Below are 19206 nucleotides of genomic sequence, written 5' to 3'. Positions count from 1 at the left end.
TTTTAACACCCTTTGTCCTTTTAGAATTATGATGTAGTGTGGCCCTTTTTGTTTCTTGCCTTTGTTTACTCGGCCTTCCACTATTGCTTTTTACCTTTCTACCATCTGTTTCTGACTCCATATTACTTCGCCCTGTCTCGCTGCATAGGTTCCCATCCCTGGTGTCCTGGCCAATGTTAATCCCTCAGTCAACATCACTAAAAGAGATTATTTGGTCATTATCACTTTGCTGTTTGTGGGAGCTGGCTCTGTGCAAATTAGCTGCCGCGTTTGCTACACTCCCAAAGTACTTCATTGGCTGTAAAGCACTTTGAGACGTCTGTTGTTCGTGAAAGGCGCTATATTAATCCAAGTCTTTCTTAACCCTTACAGCATAACGTTCTACTCCTTTTCTGTCTCATGTGCTTATCGAACTTCCCCTTAAATGCATCAATGCTAGTCACCTCAACTACTCCCTGTGGTAGCGAGTTCCACATTCTCACCACTCTCTGGGTAAAGAAGTTGCTCCTGAATTCCTCAATGGATTTATTAGTGACTCTCTTATATTTATAGTGCCTAGTTTTGGTCTCATCTTCTCTACTTCTACCCTATCAAACCCTTTCATAATCGAAATAGCTCTGTATGGCGCTCGGTGTTAAATTATATTTGATAGCATGCTTCGGGATGTTTTACTACGTCAAATGCGCTATATAAATGCAAATTGTTGTTGATGAGCTGAAAGAGCTGATAAAATATTTCATTCCAGTCTATTTTGTTGATGTTTGAGCTCCTGTTGATGTTTGAGCTCCCGCTTCATCTTGAAAAGGAAGATATTCGTCGCAGCACAAGTGGTTACTCCTGGGCAGAGCTTTGTGCCAGCAATACAAATGCATAACATATGTCCTCTCGCGTGGGGCTGGTTTCCAGTACCTGTCATAATATCACTCTTTGCAATATTCCAGTGCCGACCTGCCTGAGCATTGGCACTAGAGAACAGGGGTGGGCACTTTGCAAAGCTGACAGATTGTCGACACCGCAGGGTATCCATCTTAAAAAAGAAGTTTTGCATTCCCTCCGTGGCACACCCGGGGAGACCAGCAGGTGCTGCAGCTCGAGGGAACACTGTGGAAATTGGTCAGAAGAAAAGTGGGGAAAAAGATATGTATATTTCGCGCACACACCGTCCCTCAGGGGAGGGTCCTGTGGCTCGAAGGGAATTGCTGGAAATACGACAGCAAGATCAGAAGGAATGTGGAAACATTTGGAATTACCCTGGCTTCTGATCAAGGTAATTGGACAAAGAGCCAGAGGTAAGATGAGAATTTTATTTTTGACGCAGCGAGTTGTTGTGATCTGGAATGCACTTCCTGATAGGGCAGTGCAAGCAGGTTCAATAATAACTTTATCAGGGGAATTGGATAAAGACCTGAAGGGAAGAACATTTTCAGGGCTATGGGGAAAGAGCAGGGGAGTGGGACTAATTGGAGAACTCTTTCAAAGAGCCGGAACAGGCACGAATGGCCTCCTTCTGTGCTGTAAGATTCTCTGATTCTATGGCCCCAAATTTCCCCATGAGTTGCACCGTTTTTTTTGGTGTAACTTGTTTTTTTCTGGTGTACCTTTTTAGTTGCAAATATGGCCATTTAATTTGCACCAGTGTAAGTGAGTTAGTTAGGTTTTTTGTTGGGTCAGTTTTTTTTAAAAAGGGGACGTTCCCAGCCACTTACACCATTTATGCCAATTTGTCCAGAAAAAAGTTGTACTAAACTAACTTAGGGCAGCGTATGTGTCCACTTTTGTGCGCACAATTAAGACCTTACTTGCAGTTCAGGAATCAGCGCAAGTAACGACATTTAAAGCACAACCAAGCACCAAACAAAGCACAAAAAGCAATTAATTAACAAATAAAATAGAAGGAACCCTGCACCTCAAGCTTCAAAACCAATCAGTAAATAGCAAATAAAAAATAGAACTCCTATCTTAGGGAACATAGCAGGCCGCCGATGAGGGAGCCCATTCGGCCAGGGCTAGGGAAATTAAGCCTAGGAGTAATAAAGGTGTGGAGAAAGGTTTTGATGGCAATGGGACTAAAAGTACGCACAGATGCAGGAAAAGATGAAACGGGCCGGGAAGCGGGGGAGGGAGAGGAAAGGCTGGTCTCTGCAGCATCTTTATAAAGTAGAATTCAAACTGGTTTGTTGTTTGCCCCTCAGTTGGCCTCCATAAAATGAGACTGCACATGGTCTTCATAGGCAGCTGGTCTGTTCTCTGGAAAGGTCCTTTTGTACACTGGACACTGAAACAAAGTGCTTCACAACGTGCTGTTCGAAATCAAAGTCCTCCAGGATGAGCGGGAAGACGACCTCACACATTGGGCACTTTTGGCTGTCAATGATCTCTTCTTCGGTGTCCTCTGAATTCTCCTTGCCATCCTGGCTCTGCACCAAGTCAATGCTCGCATCGGTCTGCGTTCCCTCGATATCAAAGTGTGCGGCAGGCTATCTGGCCTGGGATAGGGACGGCCCCTCCCACACAGCCTGCAGCGCGCGTTTGCCGAAACGGCCTGCCAGGAGCTACTGCACATGTGCACAGACTCTAGCAAACAGAGGCACTTTTTTGTAGCTAAATTAAGGGCAAAATGTAACTTTGGAGGGGGCACATAAAAGTGGTAGCATTCGGCCATTATAGACCCCGCCCGATTTTCTTTCCATTGACCCTGCCTCCACCACCCCGACATCACTCATATAAATTCCCCATAGTTTATTATATAGAATGTGCCAGCATAGAAACAATCCATTTGGCTCAACTGATCGATGCCAGTGTCATACCCCTCTTCATCTCACCCCATCACCATAAGCTTCTTGCTATATCAGGGTTTGATTGCACACAGTTCATAACATTATAAAAAGACCGGCTGAAGAAAAATCAGCACTGGTAATTAAACACTGCAAGATTTGACATATTTCGAAAAGATAGAGAGGGACGAGGAGAGGTGGAGTAGCTGTACTTATTGGGGATCATATAAATTCAGTAGAAAAATGTGATGCAGCAAGACAAAAATAGAATCCATGTGCATAGAGATAATCGATAATAAAGGATCAAGCACATTGTATCAATTTATAGTCTACTGCCCACATAATAGTGGAAGGGAGGTATAGGAAGAAATATGCAGACAAATTAGGGAAATGAATAAAAAACATAGATTAATAATCATGGGAGATTTCAACTACCCTGATATTAATTGGACAGAAGACGTAGATGAAGGGGATAAGGGAATAGAGTTTCTACAATGCGTACAAGACTCTCTTCGAACCCAATATGTAACAGGCCCAACAAGGGAGGATTTGCTGCTGGATCTAGTAATGGGGAATGAACCAGAGCAGATAGGAGAAGTAAAAGTCGGGGAATATCTAAGCAATAGTGGCCATAATACACTTTAAGATGATAATTGAGAAGTAAACAAGTATGATGATTGGAGAAAAGCAGATTTTGAGGGACTGAGAATAGAACTTGAGAAAATAAAATGGGCAACAATATTGGCAAATAACAATGGAGAACAATATATTCCGCTAAAAGGAAAGAAGAAAACTAAACACGAATGAGACTCCATGGATGAATAAAGCCATCAGGGAACAATTGAGGGTAAGGAAAAAGGCATATATTAAGTACATAGACAGCAGGGAGTGCATGATAAGAGAGCATAAAAAGAGATTAGGAGAGTAAAATCAGGGAAAACCCAAAGATGTTTTATAAATACATTAAAAGTAAGAGCATAACTAAAGAAAGAGTGGGGCCTATTAGAGAAAATAAAGGAAAGATGAGGGTATGATTCTTAATGAATATTTTGCATCTGTTTTCACAAAAGAGAGGGGAAATGCAGACTTTGCAATGAGGGAGGAGGAGTGTGAAATATTAGATGAGATAAACATAGTGAGAGAGGAAGTATTAAGGGGCTTAGCAGCTTTGAAAGTGGATAAATTCCCAGGTCTGGATGAAATGTTAAGCGAAGCAAAAGAGGAAATAGCAGAGGCTCTGAACATCATTTTCCAGTCCTCTCTGGCTACAGGTGTGGTGCCAGAGGACTGGAGGACTGCAAATGTTGTACCTTTGTTTAAAAAGGGAGAAAGAGATAGACCAAGTAATTACAGGCCAGTCAGTCTAACCTCAGTGGTAGGAAAATTAATGGAAAAAATCCTGAGGGACAGGATAAATCTTCATTTGGAAAGGCATGGATTAATCAAGTCGTCAGCATGAATTTTTAAGGGAAAGTCGTGTCTGATTAACTTGATTGAATTTTTCGAGGAGGTAACCAGGAAGGTCGTATGATGCAGTGTATATGGATTTTAGCAAGGCTTTTGATAAGGTCCCACATGGCAGATTGGTCACAAAAGTAAAAGCCCATGGGATCCAGGGCAAAGTACCAACTTGGATCCAAAATTGGCTCAGAAGGAGGAAGCAAAGGGTAATGGTTGATAGGTGTTTTTGTGGAAGGCTGTATCCAGTGGAGTTCCGCAGGGCTCATTGCTGGGTCCCTTGCTTTTTGTGGTATATATCAATGACTTGGACTTGAATGATGGGGGTATGATTAAGAAGTTTGCAGATGACACTAAAATAGGCTGTGTGGTTGATAATGAAGAAGAAAGCTGCAGACTGCACGAAGATATCAATCAACTGGTCAGGTGGGCAGAACATTGGCAAATGGAATTCAACCCGGATAAGTGTGAGATAATGCATTTGGCGAGGTCTAACAAGGCAAGGGAATACACATTAAATGGTATGACACTGAAAAATGTAGATGAACAAAGGGACATTGGAGTGCAGGTCCACAGATCCCTGAAGGTAGCAGGCCAGGTAGATAAGGTGGTTAAGAAGGCATATGGAATACTTGCCTTTATAAGTCGAGGCATGGAATACAAGAGCAAGAAGGTTAAACTTGAACTGTATAAAACATTGGTTAGGCCGCAGCTGGAGTACTGTGTGCAGTTCTGGTCACCACATTACAGGAAAGATGTGATTGCACTGGAAAGGATGCAGAAGAGATTTATAAGAATGTTGCCTGGACTGGAGAATTTTGGCTCTGAGGAAAGATTGGAGATGCTGGGTCTGTTTTCTTTGGAATAGAGGAGGCTGAGGGGAGACCTGATTGAGGTATATACAATTATAGAGTGGATAGTAAGGACCTGTTTCCCTTGGCAGATGGGTCAACAACCAAGGGACATAGATTTAAAGTAACTGGGGGGAGGTTTAGAGGAGATATGAGGGGAAATTCTTTCACCCAGAGGGTGGTGGGCATCTGGAACTCACTGCCGGAAAGGGTGGTAGAGGCAGAAACCCTCACCACATTTTTTAAAAATACTTGGATGTGCACTTAAAGTGTCATAACCTACAGGGCTACGGGCCAAGACCTGGAAAGTGGGATTAGGCTGGATAGCTCTTGGTCGGCCGGCACAGACACAATGGGCCAAAATGGCCTCCTTCCGTGCTGTAAATTTCTATGATTCTCTGATTCTATGTGAAGTGAAAAAATAATTAGGAAGGCAAAGAGGAACTATGAAATTAATTTATCAAGGAACATAAAACAAAATAGTTAAATATTTTACAGGCACATCAATAGAAAAGAAAGGTTGAGATGGGAATAGGGCCATTAAGGGATAGGCAGACTAATATCACAGGTAACGATTAGAGAGATGGCAGAAATATTAATAATTATTTTGCTTCAATAGTTACCAGGCAGACAGAAGAGATGGATATGACATTGGATGATGAGATTAGGAATGAAATAAGCGCATTTACGTTAAAAAGAGGAGATATAGTAAATCATCAGCCATCATACGCAGTCCCTCGGGATCGAGGAAGAATTACTTCCACTCTTAGAGTGAGTCCTTAGGTGACTGAACAGTCCAATATGAGAGCCACAGTCCTTGTCACAGGTGGGACAGACAGTCATTGAAGGTAAGGGAGGGTGGGACTGGTTTGCCGCACGCTCTTTCCGCTGCCTGCGTTTATTTTCTGCATGCACTCGGCGATGAGACTCAAGGTGCTCAGCACACTCCCGGATGCACTTCCTCCACTTAGGGTGATCTTTGGCCAAGAATTTCCAGGTGTCGGTGGGAATGCTGCACTTTATCAGGGAGGCTTTGAGGGTGTCCTTGTAACGTTTCCTCTGCCCACCTTTGGCTCGTTTGCCGTGAAGGAGCTCCGAGTAGAGCGCCTGCTTTAGGAGTCTCGTGACTGGCATTTGGACTTAGGTTTAGAGGAGATATGAACTTGGACTTAGGTGAACTGTAGACTACAAATTAAATAAACTAATCGTGGATTGCATCCATGCATTTTTAAATAATCTAGGGAAGAGATAGCAGAGGCATTATTACAAACATTCAACAATTCATTAGAAAAAGGTGTAGTGCCAGAGGACTGGTGGATAGCTAACATAATATCTGTATTAAAGAAGGGGGATAGAACATGTGCATGGAATTATAGGCCAGTCAGCTTAACATTTGCGGTAGGAAAATAATGGAATCCCTATTAAAGGGGAAAATGGAACATCTAGAAATCAAAAATATAATAATGAACAGTCAGCAAGGATTTCAAAAGGGAAAGTCTTGCTTGACTAACCTCAAAGAATTTTTTGGAGAGGTAACAGAGAGAGTAAACAATGGTAATGCAGTAGATGTAATTTATTTAGATTTTCAAAAAGCCTTTGATAAGGTCCCCCATAATAGACTGATGAACCAGGTCAGAGAATGCAGAGTCAGGGGACAAGTAGCAGAATGGATCGCGAGCTGGCTTCAAGACAGAAAGCAGAGAGTAGGGGTAAAGGGTAGCTATTCACAGGGGCAGAAGGTGGGTAGTGGTGTTCCACAAGGATCAGTGCTGGGACCACCGTTGTTCACAATTTATATTAACGATTTAGACTTTGGAATCAAAAACACAATTTCTAAATTTGCGGATGACACCAAATTGGGAGCGATAGTCAATACTGAGGAGGACTGCAACAAATTAAAGGAAGACATTAATAAACTTGCAGAATGGACATATAATTGACAAATGAAGTTCAACACAGATAAATGTGAGGTATTACATTTTGGTAGGAAGAATAGGGAGGTCACTTATTACTTGGAGGGTGCGGGAACAAAGAGATCTTAAACATACACAAATCACTAAAGGTAGCAACACAGGTTAGCAAGGCCATAAAAAAGCAAACCAAGCACTAGGTTGGTTTCTAGAGGTGCAGAATTGAAATTTCTAGAGGTGCAGAATTGAAAAGTAGAGAAGTTATGCTAAACCTCTTCGAACCTTGGTAAGACTACGCTTAGACTATTGCATACAATTCTGGTCGCCATATTATAAAAAGGATATAGAGGCACCGGAGAGGGTGAAGAGAAGATTTATAAGGATGATACCAGAAATGCGAGGGTATACATATCAGGAAAGGATGAACAGGCTGGGTCTCTTTTCTCTTGAAAAATGGCTGAGAAATGAAACTAGAAACATCCCAACAATAGCTAATCAAGGGGCTATAGGGAGGGAGGAACTTAATACAATCACTATCGCTAACGAAGTAGTACTTAGTAAAATAATGGGACTAAAGGCGGACAAGTCCCCTGGACCTGATGGCTTACATCCCAGGTCTTAAACGAAGTGGCTGCAGAGATAGTTGTAATTTAACAAAATTCCCTGGATTCTGGGGTGATCCCAGCGAATTGGAAAACTGCAAATGTAACGCCCCTATTTAAAAAAGGAGGCAGACAGAAAGCAGGAAACTGCAGACCAGTTAGCCTAACATCTGTCGTTGGGAAAATGCTGGAGTCCATTATTAAGAAAGCAGTAGCAGGCCATTTGGATAAACATAATTCAATCAAGCAAAGTCAGCATGGTTTTAGAAAGGGAAATCATATTTGACAAACTTGTTGGAGTTCTTTGAGGATGTAGAGAGATGTGGATAAGGGGGAACCAGTGGATGTGGTGTATCTGGATTTCCAGAAGGCATTCAATAAAGTGCCACATAAAAGGTTACTGCACAAGATAAAAGTTCACAGGTTGGGGTTAATATATTAGCATGGATAGAGGATTGGCTAACTAAGAGAAAACAGAGAGTCAGGATAAATGGGTCATTTTCCGGTTGGCAAACAGTGACTAATAGGGTGCTGCAGGGATCAGTGGTGCCGCAGGGATCAGTGCTGGGTCCTCAACTATTTACAATCATATTAATAGAAACATAGAAACATAGAAAATGGGTACAGGAGTAGGCCATTCGACCCTTAAAGCCTGCACCGCCATTCAATGAGTTCATGGCTGAACATGCAACTTCAGTACCCCATTCCTGCTTTCTCGCCATACCCCTTGATCCCTCTAGTAATAAGGACTACATCTAACTCCTTTTTGAATATGACTTGGATGAAGGGACCAAGTGTAATATAACCAAGTTTTCTGATGATACAAAGATGGGTGGGAAAGAAAATTGTGAGGAGGACACAAACATCTGCAAAGGGATATAGACAGACTAAGTGAGTGTACAAAAATTTGGCAGATGGAGTATAATGTGGGGCAGATGGTGTATAATGTGGGGAAACGTGAGGTGATCCACTTTGGCAGAAAAACTAGAAAAGCAAATTATAATTTAAATGGATAAAAATTGCAAAGTGCTGCAGTACAGAGGGACCTGGGGGTCCTTGTGCATGAAGCACAATAAGTTAGTATGCAGGAACAGCAAAGTATCAGAAAGGCAAATGCAATTTTGGCCTATATTGCAAGGGGGATAGAGTATAAAAGCAGAGAAGTCCTGCTACAACTGTACAGGGTATTGGTGAGGCCACACCTGGAGTACTGCAAACAGTATTTAAGGAAAGATATACTTGCATTGGAGGCTGTTCAGAGAAGGTTCACTAGGTTGATTCCGGAGATGAGAGGGTTGAGTATGATGATAGGTTGAGTAGGTTGGGCCCATACTCATTGGAGTTCAGAAGAATGAGAGGTGATCTTATCGAAACACATAAGTTAATGAGAGGGCATGCAGAGAGGATGTTTCCACTCATAGGGGAAACTAAAACTAGGGGACATAGTCTCAGAATTATAATTTAAATGGAGTTAGTTTGCAGGTGCAGCAGGTAATCAGGAAGGCGAATGGAATGTTGACCTTCATTGCGAGAGGGATGGAGTACAAAAGCAGGGAGGTCCTGCTGCAACTGTATAGGGTATTAGTGAGGCCGCACCTGGAGTACTGCATGCAGTTTTGGTCACCTTACTTAAGGAAGGATATACTAGCTTTGGAGGGGCTACAGAGATGATTCACTAGGCTGATTCCGGAGATGAGAGGGTTACCTTATGATGATAGATTGAGCAGACTGGGTCTTTACTCGTTGGAGTTCAGAAGGATGAGGGGGGATCTTATAGAAACATTTAAAATAATGAAAGGAATAGACAAGATAGAGGCAGAGAGGTTGTTTCCACTGGTCGGGGAGACTAGAACTAGAGGGCACAGCCTCAAAATACGGGGGAGCCAATTTAAAACCGAGTTGAGAAGGAATTTCTTCTCCGAGAGGGTTGTGAATCTGTGGAATTCTCTACCCAAGGAAGCAGTTGAGGCTAGCTCATTGAATGTATTCAAATCACAGATAGATAGATTTTTAACCAAAAAGGGAATTAAGGGTTACGGGGAGCGGGCGGATAACTGGAGCTGAGTCCACGGCCAGATCAGCCATGATCTTATTGAATGGTGGAGCAGGCTCGAGGGGCTAGATGGCCTACTCCTGTTCCTAATTCTTATGTTCTTATGTTCTTAATAAGGAGCCACCCATTTAAAATTGAGATGAGGAGGAATTTCTTCTCTCAGAGGGTTGTAAATCTATGGAATTCTCTGCCCCAGAGAGCTGTGGAGGCTGGGTCATTGAATATATTTGAGTGGAGATAGACAGATTTTTGAGCGATAAGGGAATAAAGGGTTACGGAGAGAAAGCAGGGGTGGAGCTGAATCCATGATCAGATCAGCCATGATCTTATTAAATGGCGGAGCAGGCTCGAGTGGCAAAATTGCCTACTCCTGCTCCTATTTCTTATGTCTTTATGACCTAATAGAGGTCTTTTAAATTCTGAACGGTTTTGATAAGAGTGGATACAGAGAGAATGTTTCTACTTGTGGGGAAGAGCATAAATAGAAGGCATAAACATAGGTTTGTCACCAAGAAATCCAATAGGGAATTCAGAAGAAACCTCTTTACCCAGAGAGTGGTGAGAATGTGGAACTCGCTACCACAGGGAATGGTTGAGGCGGATAGTATCGATGCATTTAAGGGGAGGCTAGATAAGCATATGAGGGAGAAGGGAATAGAGGGTTATGCTGATAGATTTAGATGAGGAAAGACCGGAGGAAGCTCAAGTGCCATATACCCTATTTAATCCTATGTGAACTCAATGGAGATGAAACTTGGAAGAGATGTATAATGGGCGGCTCATCTAATGTCACCCGTATTACGCTTTGGCCCAATTTCAATATTACCCTCGTTGACTGTTCACACCCGAGAGCAACTCGCAACGGCCCATCAATATGGCCCGGTGTGTGCCAGCCACAACTCAAGAACAGAGTATTCTTTTTGTACAATAAAGTAATTACTATGAAGATAGTGGGCATTAACTTCGGGAGCGTCCATTTTTGGCTGTTCAGTGCTCACGCCCCCCTCGCACAAATGCGGAGGAGCCCCAGATATTGGGCCTCAGACCCTGCCGTCATGAAGCGGACGGTGTGGGAGGAGGTGAGTGCTCCAGGTTACATGGGTGAGCAGTATCGCTGTGCACCGGTGGTTGTCCGGATCGGGGGCCCGTGGTCTGCAGCGGAGGGAGGTGGGGCGCCAAGTTCGAGGGTGAGGTCCAGGGCTTGAAGGCCGAGCTACCCAGCCAAAATGAACTGTCCAGCTCGTGGTCCTTGGCCCTGTAGGTTACGACACTTCAAGGGCACATCCAAGTACTTTTTAAATGTGATGAGGGTTTCGGATTCTACCACCCTTTCAGGCAGTGAGTTCCAGACCCCCACTATCCTCTGTGTGAAGAAACTTCCCCTCAAATCCCCTCTCAACCTACCAATTACTTTAAATCTGTGCTCCATGGTTGTTGAGCCCTCTGCTAGGGGAAACAGGTTCTTCCTATCCACTCTATCTAAGCCTCTCATAATTGTATACACCTCAATCAGATCTCCCCTCAGCCCCCTCATGGAATGTTAGCCTCTATCACGAGGGGGCTGGAATACTAACGGGTGGAAATTAGACCCCATTCAGAGGAGCACATTGAGTTCAGGAAGGATATATTGGCCTTGGAGTGTAGATTCACCAGAATGATACCTGGGTTATCATTATGGAAAGAGATTAAATTATGAGGACAAGTTGCATAGACTAGACTTGTATAGAAGATTAATGGGTGTTTAAGAGATGTTTAAGGGATTTGATAGGCTAGATAGAGAGAAACAATTTCCTCTGTTGGTGGATTTAAAAACTGGGATTGATAGATTTCTGTTCGGCAAGGGTATTAAGGGTTAGGGAACCAAGGCAGATCGAGTTAAGATACAGACCAGCCATGATCTAATTGAATGGTTGGACAGGCTCAAGGGGCTGAATGTCCCACTCCTGTTTCCATGTTCCTATGTAAATGTCCTTTATATGCATGCAGTTCTAAAAAAGTACGGTAGCATAGTGGTTATGCTCCTGCTATAGTAATCCAGAGGCCTGGACTAAAGATCCAGAGACATGAGTTCAAATCCCACTACGAAGCTGGGAAATTTAAATTAAATTATTAATAAATCTGGGATACAAAGCTAGCATCACCATGAAAAAACCCATCTGGTTCACTAATGCCCTTTAGGGAAAGAAATCTGCCACCCTTACCCGGTCTGACCTATATGTGACTCCAGACACACCGCAATGTGGTTGACTCTTAACTGCCCTCTGAAATGGCCCAGCATGCCACTCGGTTGTATACAAGAAGGCGGCTTCTCAAGGGCAATTAGTGAAGGGCAATAAATACTGGCTTTGCTGGCCACGCCCACATACCATGGACGAATAAAAAACATTATACATACGGCACGCTACATACCATGGTGCATTACAAACAGCATTCATCCCTTCTCGATTTCAAAATTCTCATCTTTGTTTACAAATCCCTCCATGGCCTCGCTCCTCCCTATCTCTGTAATCTTTTTCAGCCTCACAACCCCACGAGATGTCTGTACTCCTCAAATTCTGCCCTCTTGAACATCCCTCATTATAATTGCTCAATCATCAGCAGCCGTGCCTTCAGCCGTTTGGGCCCTAAGCTCTGGAACTCCCTCCCTAAACCTCTCCGCCTCTCTACCTCTCTTTCCTCCTTTAAGGCACTCCTCAAAACCTACCTCTTTAACCACTCTTTTAGTCATCTGCATTAATTTCTTCTTATGTGGTTAGGGGTCAAATATATCTACTTTGTCTTGTAACACTGCTGCTTGGGACGTTTCACTACTTTAAAGGTGCTACATAAATATAAGTTTTTGTTGTAGTCGGTGCCAATAAAGCAAAGCTAGTCGGGTGATCATTTCAGGTTATTTTTTATCTTCCAAGAACAGCTAGCCCAGGCCTTCAGTTCTCACTGGCTCCAACATCAAAGTGAGCAGACTGACAGGAATGAGTCCACTAATACTGCCTGGGGTAAGCTGCCTCACTCCTGCTATACCACTATCACAGGCAGCATTCGAGAGAAAAATCTATTGGCCCAGAAATCCCAATTGAGGTCTTCCCGTGGGAAAACTACAGAAAAAAGGAAAAAAATGCGCAATTACCTGAAGGTACTGCGCTCGCTCGAACTTCCGATCCTGAGGCCTTCACTACTATGCATCAGAGCGCGTGCACGTTGGGACGTCCGTATGCTGTAGCTGGAGTCACATGTCTCTGGGCAGCCAATCAAGTACATTATTTTCTCATTCATAATAATAGGAACTCCATAAGTTGGAGTTCCCATTATTATGAATGAGAAACCCCCCAAACACACAAAACACTAATAAAAAATAGAAAAATACACCACATATTTAAGATTCATTTAACTTAAAGTTCATATAAAAAAATATTTTCCTGACTTTTTAAAAAGTTTTTTTACTTATGCCTTAAAATAAACTTACGTTAGTGGGGAGGGTTTTTAACAATAAAATATGTTTTCGTATGTGTTTATTTAATTTAATTTTAATGTTTATGTATGTATTTAAATGCGTGCCCGTAACAGTAGGCTATATGCCTGCTTTTTCAGGTGCAAGATTTTTGAGGACATTTGCAGGACAAGATATGCGTAAAATATCGTAAATTTTGCCCTGCAAGTGCCCTCACTCCCGATATGCGCGAGATCTGTCAAGACTTGACAGATCAGAAAAGCTGGTTTTGAGTGCATGCGCATTGTGCGGTGAAAACCGACTTTTCCGATGCCTTCCCGGGTCCATAGAAACTTCATACAGACCCGGGACATCGGAATGTCAGGCTCATTATGTTTTCTTTTTAAAATACCAACACCTATCTGGCACACCGAGTTTAGCCACAGATGCCACCTGCTGCCTACATGTCCCATGATGGTACAGCAACAACAACTTGCATTTATTTAGCGCCTTTAACATAGTAAAAACATCCTAAAGTGTTTTTCAGGAATGGGATCAGCCAAAGATTTGTGACACCGATCCATATAAGGAGCTATTAGGGCAAGTGACCAAAAGCTTGGTCAAAGAGGTAGGTTTTAAGGAGCATCTTAAAGGAGGAAAGAGAGGTGGAAAGGCGGAGAGGTTTAGGGAAGGAATTTCAGAGATTAGGGCCCAGACAGCTGATGGTATGGTGGCCAATGGTGGAGCTATGAAAATCAGGGATGCGCCATATTGGAGGAGCGCAGCGATCTCGGAGGGGTTTATTCAATGCTCCACCTAATTTTGAAGCCGACAGTGTAGGAGTGGGTGAGCACTAACGCTGTGGTCATCGGGATTAGGGGCCCATGGTCTGCAGCGGGTGGGGGGGGAGGGGGGGAAGTGGGGCGCGGGCCGAGGGTGAGATCCAGATCCTGGAGGCCGAGAACTATCCAGCCTAATCCCACTTTCCAGCTCTAGGCCCGTAGCCCTGTAGGTTACGGTACTTCAAATGCACATCCAAGTAATTTTTAAATGCGATGAGGGTTTCTGCCTGTACCACCCTTTCAGGCAGTGAGTTCCAGACCCCCACCAACCTCCGGGTAAAGAAATGTCCCCTCATATCTCCTCTATACCTCCCTCCAATTAATGTAGTGACCAGAACTGCACACATTACTCCAGCTGCGGCCTAACCAGTGTTTTACATAGTTCAAGCATAACCTCCTTTGCTCTTAGAACATAAGAATATAAGAAATAGGAGCAGGAGTAGGCTATTTGGCCCCTCGAGCCTGTTCCGTCATTGAATAAGATCATGGCTGATCTGATCCTGGCCTCAACTCCACTTCCCTGCCCGCTCCCCATAACCCTTGACTCCCTTATCGCTCAAAAATCTGTCTATCTTCACCTTAAATATATTCAATGACCCACCTCCACAGCTCTCTCGGGCAGAGAATTCCACAGATTCATGACCTCTGTGCATCCTGCTTTTTCAAGGTGACATCCTGTCTTGAAATACGCTCGGCATTAAGGGACAAGAGTGGTCTTAAGAGTGATTAGCGCCCGTCACTGAACTGGAATAAATGTGTTTCAGAAAGATACTTAATCGCCTATTAAAGGTGCAGTTATGCTGCACTTTCACATTGATGTAAAGTGATTTTGACTGTGCATCGACCGATATGCACCGTACATCAAAATCAACATTATAATGCTTGGAAACTAAGCTGTGTACAACCTCCAGGGTAGGCCATCGCATCCTAGCTGGGCTGGTCGCCATGCAGAGTATAATCAGTGTTGCCAACCCTTCATCATTGGCCAGGAATCTCCAGGAATTGAAGCTTAAGCCTAGAAATTGGGTTCCGTCCCATTTGGGGCTGCTCGCAATGAATTGGGGTCTACTGCCCCCTGAAAGGAATGGGAGCGCTAATTCATAAGAAACATAAGAAATAGGAGCAGGAGTAGACCATTTGGCCCCTTGTATCTGCTCCGCCATTGAATATGATCATGGCTGATCTGATTATGGACTCAGCTCCACTTCCCTGCCCGCTCCCTTATCGCTCAAAAATCTGTCTATCTCCGCCTTAAATATATTCAGTGACCCAGCCTCCGCAGCTCTCTGGGGCAGAGAATTCCACGGATTTACAACCCTCTGAGAGCACTTCACTCCACTTCCTCCCTGGGGCGGGAGCGGGTCGCACAGCTCAGTCGCACAACACTCTGGGCTGCATACGGGGGGGGCTCTTGCCTGAATTAAAGGGACGGGCCCATGCTGTATGCTCTGCCGATTTGAAACACGTTTCCCTGGACCGTCGGGGAGCGGGGTGCCGGGCTGAACGATCGCCGGCACCGACCCCGCGACCAAAGCACGACCGGAGAGGGAAGCAAAATGGGAAGGTTTATTTTTCTGCACTTCGCCATTAAATTCTGCCTCGGTAGCGGCCGGTGGCCGGGTGCGCGTCACCTGAAGCTGTCGCTGTTACCGCCTGGCGCTGCTGGAGGGGGGGGGGCGCGAAACCCAATTCCCAATTTAAATGCCGGGACGCCAACAGGGCGACGCGCACGGCGACGGCGTCACAATCCCAGGGCGCAGGAGATCGCAACGGAACGCTCCCCCGCTGAACTTAGCGGAAGTTGTGACACAACAGGGCAGTGCCACGCCCGGTCACAGTGCCATTTGTGACCCGCTACTGCCCCTGGAGGCACTCAGGGGAGGTGCAAATGCACCCAATTTCTCCCCCTTAATCTCCAAGACAGTGATGCCAGCAAATCCCTTGGAGCAAACTTGTGTTCATTTCATTTTCTTGGAACACTAAGAACCATAGAATCATAAAATTAATACTACAGAGAAGGAGGTTTTTCGGCCCATCGTGCCTGTGCCGGCTCTTTGGTGAAGCAATCCAATTAGTCGCACTCTTGTGCTCTTCCCCCAAAGCCCTGCAATTTTTTTTCCATTCAACTCTATAACTACTGCCCTCTGAAATGGCCTCGCAAGTTACCCAATTGTACAAGGCGGCTCACCTCCTCCTTCTCAAGGACCATTCGGGCTGGGTAATAAATGCCAGCCTTGCCAGCGACGCCCAGTTCCCATGAACGACTAATTAAAAACAAAAGCTAGCTTGCTGACTTATTTACATGGTATTGGTTTAACTATTTGCACGAATTAACATCCGCAGCTCCACTCTGATTCGGACAATGGCAACGGTTCTCTGAGATACAACCTGACAGGTGATGGAGTTGGCACCATATTCACCATCGATGAGGATAAAGGAGACATTTATCTCATCAAGAAGCTGGACCGAGAGGAGAAGGCCTATTACACCTTGCAGGCACAAGTGGTGGACAGAGCAACCGACCAGCGCGTCGAGCCAGAGTCCAAGTTCAATATTAAAGTCCAGGACATCAATGACAACGAACCCCAGTTTCTGGATGAGCCGTACGTTGCCACTGTTCCTGAAATGTCCCCCGATGGTAAGGGAGAGAAATTGTTCCCTCGCGACGGAAAATTCACTCGCGTAGGTAGGGGCGGGAAAGAAATCAATAGGCACCATCCGGCAAAGCCTCCATTGTATATATTCAAGGTGGCCTTGTGAATATTTCTATCCCAGGGTAAAATTAGAATTAACCGCAGGGTAGACTTTGGTCTGGGCCCACTTTCTGCATCTCTAGCTTGATGGTGCTCGGCCGCTTGCTCGGTGACACCTGACACCTGCCCTACTCAGGGCAGCCCGGGGGGGGGTGGGTCCTAAAACAGTCATCAGAACTTAAGAACTAGGAGCAGGAGTAGGCCATTTGTCCCTTGAGCCTGCTCTGCCATTCAATAAGATCATGGCTGATCTGATCATGGATTCAGCTCCACTTCCCTGCCCGCTCCCCATAATCCTTTACTCCCTTATCGCTCAAAAATCTGTCTATCTCTGCCTTAAATATATTCAATGTCCCAGCCTCCACAGCTCTCTGGGACAGAGAATTCCACAAATTTACAACCCACTGAGAGAAGAAATTCCTCCTCATCTCAGTTTTAAATGGGTGCCCCCTTATTCTGAGACTCTATCCCCTAGTTTTAGGTTCCCCTATGAGTGGAAATATCCTTGTCGAGCCCCCTCATTACCTTATATGTTTAAATAAGATCACCTCTCATTCTTCTGAAATTTAATGAGTATCGGCCCAACCTACTCAACCTTTCTTTATAAGTCAACCTCTTCATCTCCGGAATTAACCTAATGAACCTTCTCTGAACAGCCTCCAATGCAAGTATATCCTTCCTTAAATACGGAGACCAAAACTGTACGCAGTACTCCAGGTGTGGCCTCACCAATACCTTGTACAGTTGTAGCAGGACTTCTCTGCTTTTACACTCTATCCCCCTTGCAATAAAGGCCAACATTCCATTTGCCTTCCTGATTACTTGCTGTGCCTGCATACTAACTTTTAGGCCTCATTAGGGCCCTTATTCACATACACAAGGAGGCTAACAACTTTAGGTGGCCACTCCTGTTGCCTGAAAATGGTCCGACCCAATATTGGGTTTGATGTCTTTCAGGCATCCTTGGAGTGCAGGATGTTGGTCCCTCAAAATTGCTCTTGTTGCACTAGAGGGGGTACAGAAGAGATTTACGAGGATGTTGCTAGGACCAGAGAATTTTATTTATGAGGCAAGATTGGATAGGCTGGAGTTGTTTTCTTCAGAACAGAGGAGGCTGAAAGGAGATTTAATTGAGGTGTATAAAATTATGAGAGCCAAGATAGAGTGGATAGGAAGGACCTACTTCCCTTAGCAGAGTGGTCAATAACCAGGGGGCAGAGATTTAAAGTAATTGGCAGAAGGATTAGAGGGGAGTTGAGGAGAACTTTTTTCACCCAGAGGGTGCTGGGGGTCTGGAACTCACTGCCTGAAAGGGTGTTCGAGGTAGAAACCCTCATCGCATTTAAAAAGTACTTGGATGTGCACTTAAAGCGCCGTAAACTACAGGGCTACGGACCAAGAGCTGGAAAGTGGGATTAGGCTGGATAGCTCTTGGTCGGCCGGCGCAGACATGATGGGCTGAAATGGCTTCCTTCTATGCCGTAAATTTCCATGATTCCCTGATTGCTGAAAAGTTGCAAGTGTAAAGCAACTGTGTCCGAGTGCAGTTGCTCAAAGTTTGCATTCCTGGATGCTCGTTGCTGGCTGCGTACTTTTCCTCATGGAGCAAGTGACGGCTTCTGTGCCCATTCCCAGGGCCCCTTTAAACCAGGTCAACCTGCAGCAGGCGGCCTTCATGAGGCGGTGCGGAACAGATCCCGTGAGATTGGGACTCTGTGCCTCCTCTGGCCTGTGCACCATATTATTGTGGTACAATGGCCAGGAATGTCCACGGAGCCACTCCGGCTCGCTTGCTGCATTTTCGGGAGATGTGGCGGGAGCACCGCTTACACGTGTTACCTCCAAGGTCAGGGCCTTTGAGACACTTGACTATTCCAGTGCTCTCCAGGCTGACCTCCATAAACATTGAGATAATCAGAGTGCTCCGGCCTCTATTCCCAATTAGCCCCTCAGTCCCACACCGGCTCGTTGACCTACATTGGCTCCCGCTCTGGCAACGCCTTGAGTTTAAAATTCTCATCCTTCTTTTCAAATCCCTCCATGGTCTCACTCCCCTCCTATCTCTGTAACCTCTTCCAGTCCCACAACGCTCCAAGATCTCTGCGCTCCTCCCATTTTGGCCTCTTCAAAGTCCCCGACTTCTTTTGCTCCAGTATTGGCGCCGCCTGGGCCATAATCTCTGGAATTCCTTCCCTAAACCTCTTTGCCTCTCTCTAATCCTTTAAGTCTGTCCTTAAAGCCTACCTCTTTGACCAAGCTTTTGCTCACCTATTCTAATATCTCCTTATTTGGTTCGGTGACATAGAAACATAGAAATTTACAGTGTAGAGGGAGGCCATTTCGGCCCATCGTGTCCGTGCCGGCCGTCATAGAGCCGCACGGCCCTCGGTCAGCAGCCCTGAAGGCTACATATAAACCTACGAACAATGAACACCGGCGAAATTTCTGTTTGATAACATTCCTGTGAAGCACCTTAAGCCATTTTACTACGTTAAAGGTGCGATATATTATTGCAAGTTGCTGTTGTTACTGTAGT

General features: G+C 44.8%; 1 protein-coding gene across 6 annotated transcripts in view; it reads left to right on the top strand.

The window, feature by feature from the left end:
- The window catches only part of LOC139277834 (cadherin-7-like), a 509491-nt gene that overhangs the window by 386084 nt on the left and 104201 nt on the right, over positions 1–19206 (top strand). For all 6 annotated transcript variants that reach the window (XM_070896546.1, XM_070896548.1, XM_070896549.1 and 3 more), the window contains one exon: positions 16261–16555. In XM_070896546.1, the coding sequence (XP_070752647.1) occupies positions 16261–16555 (295 nt within the window). The remainder of the gene's footprint in view (positions 1–16260; positions 16556–19206) is intronic.

Source organism: Pristiophorus japonicus, chromosome 1 (assembly GCF_044704955.1).
Source record: "Pristiophorus japonicus isolate sPriJap1 chromosome 1, sPriJap1.hap1, whole genome shotgun sequence".
Taxonomy (NCBI): domain Eukaryota; kingdom Metazoa; phylum Chordata; class Chondrichthyes; family Pristiophoridae; genus Pristiophorus; species Pristiophorus japonicus.
This window is presented reverse-complemented; position numbering and strand designations above follow the sequence as displayed.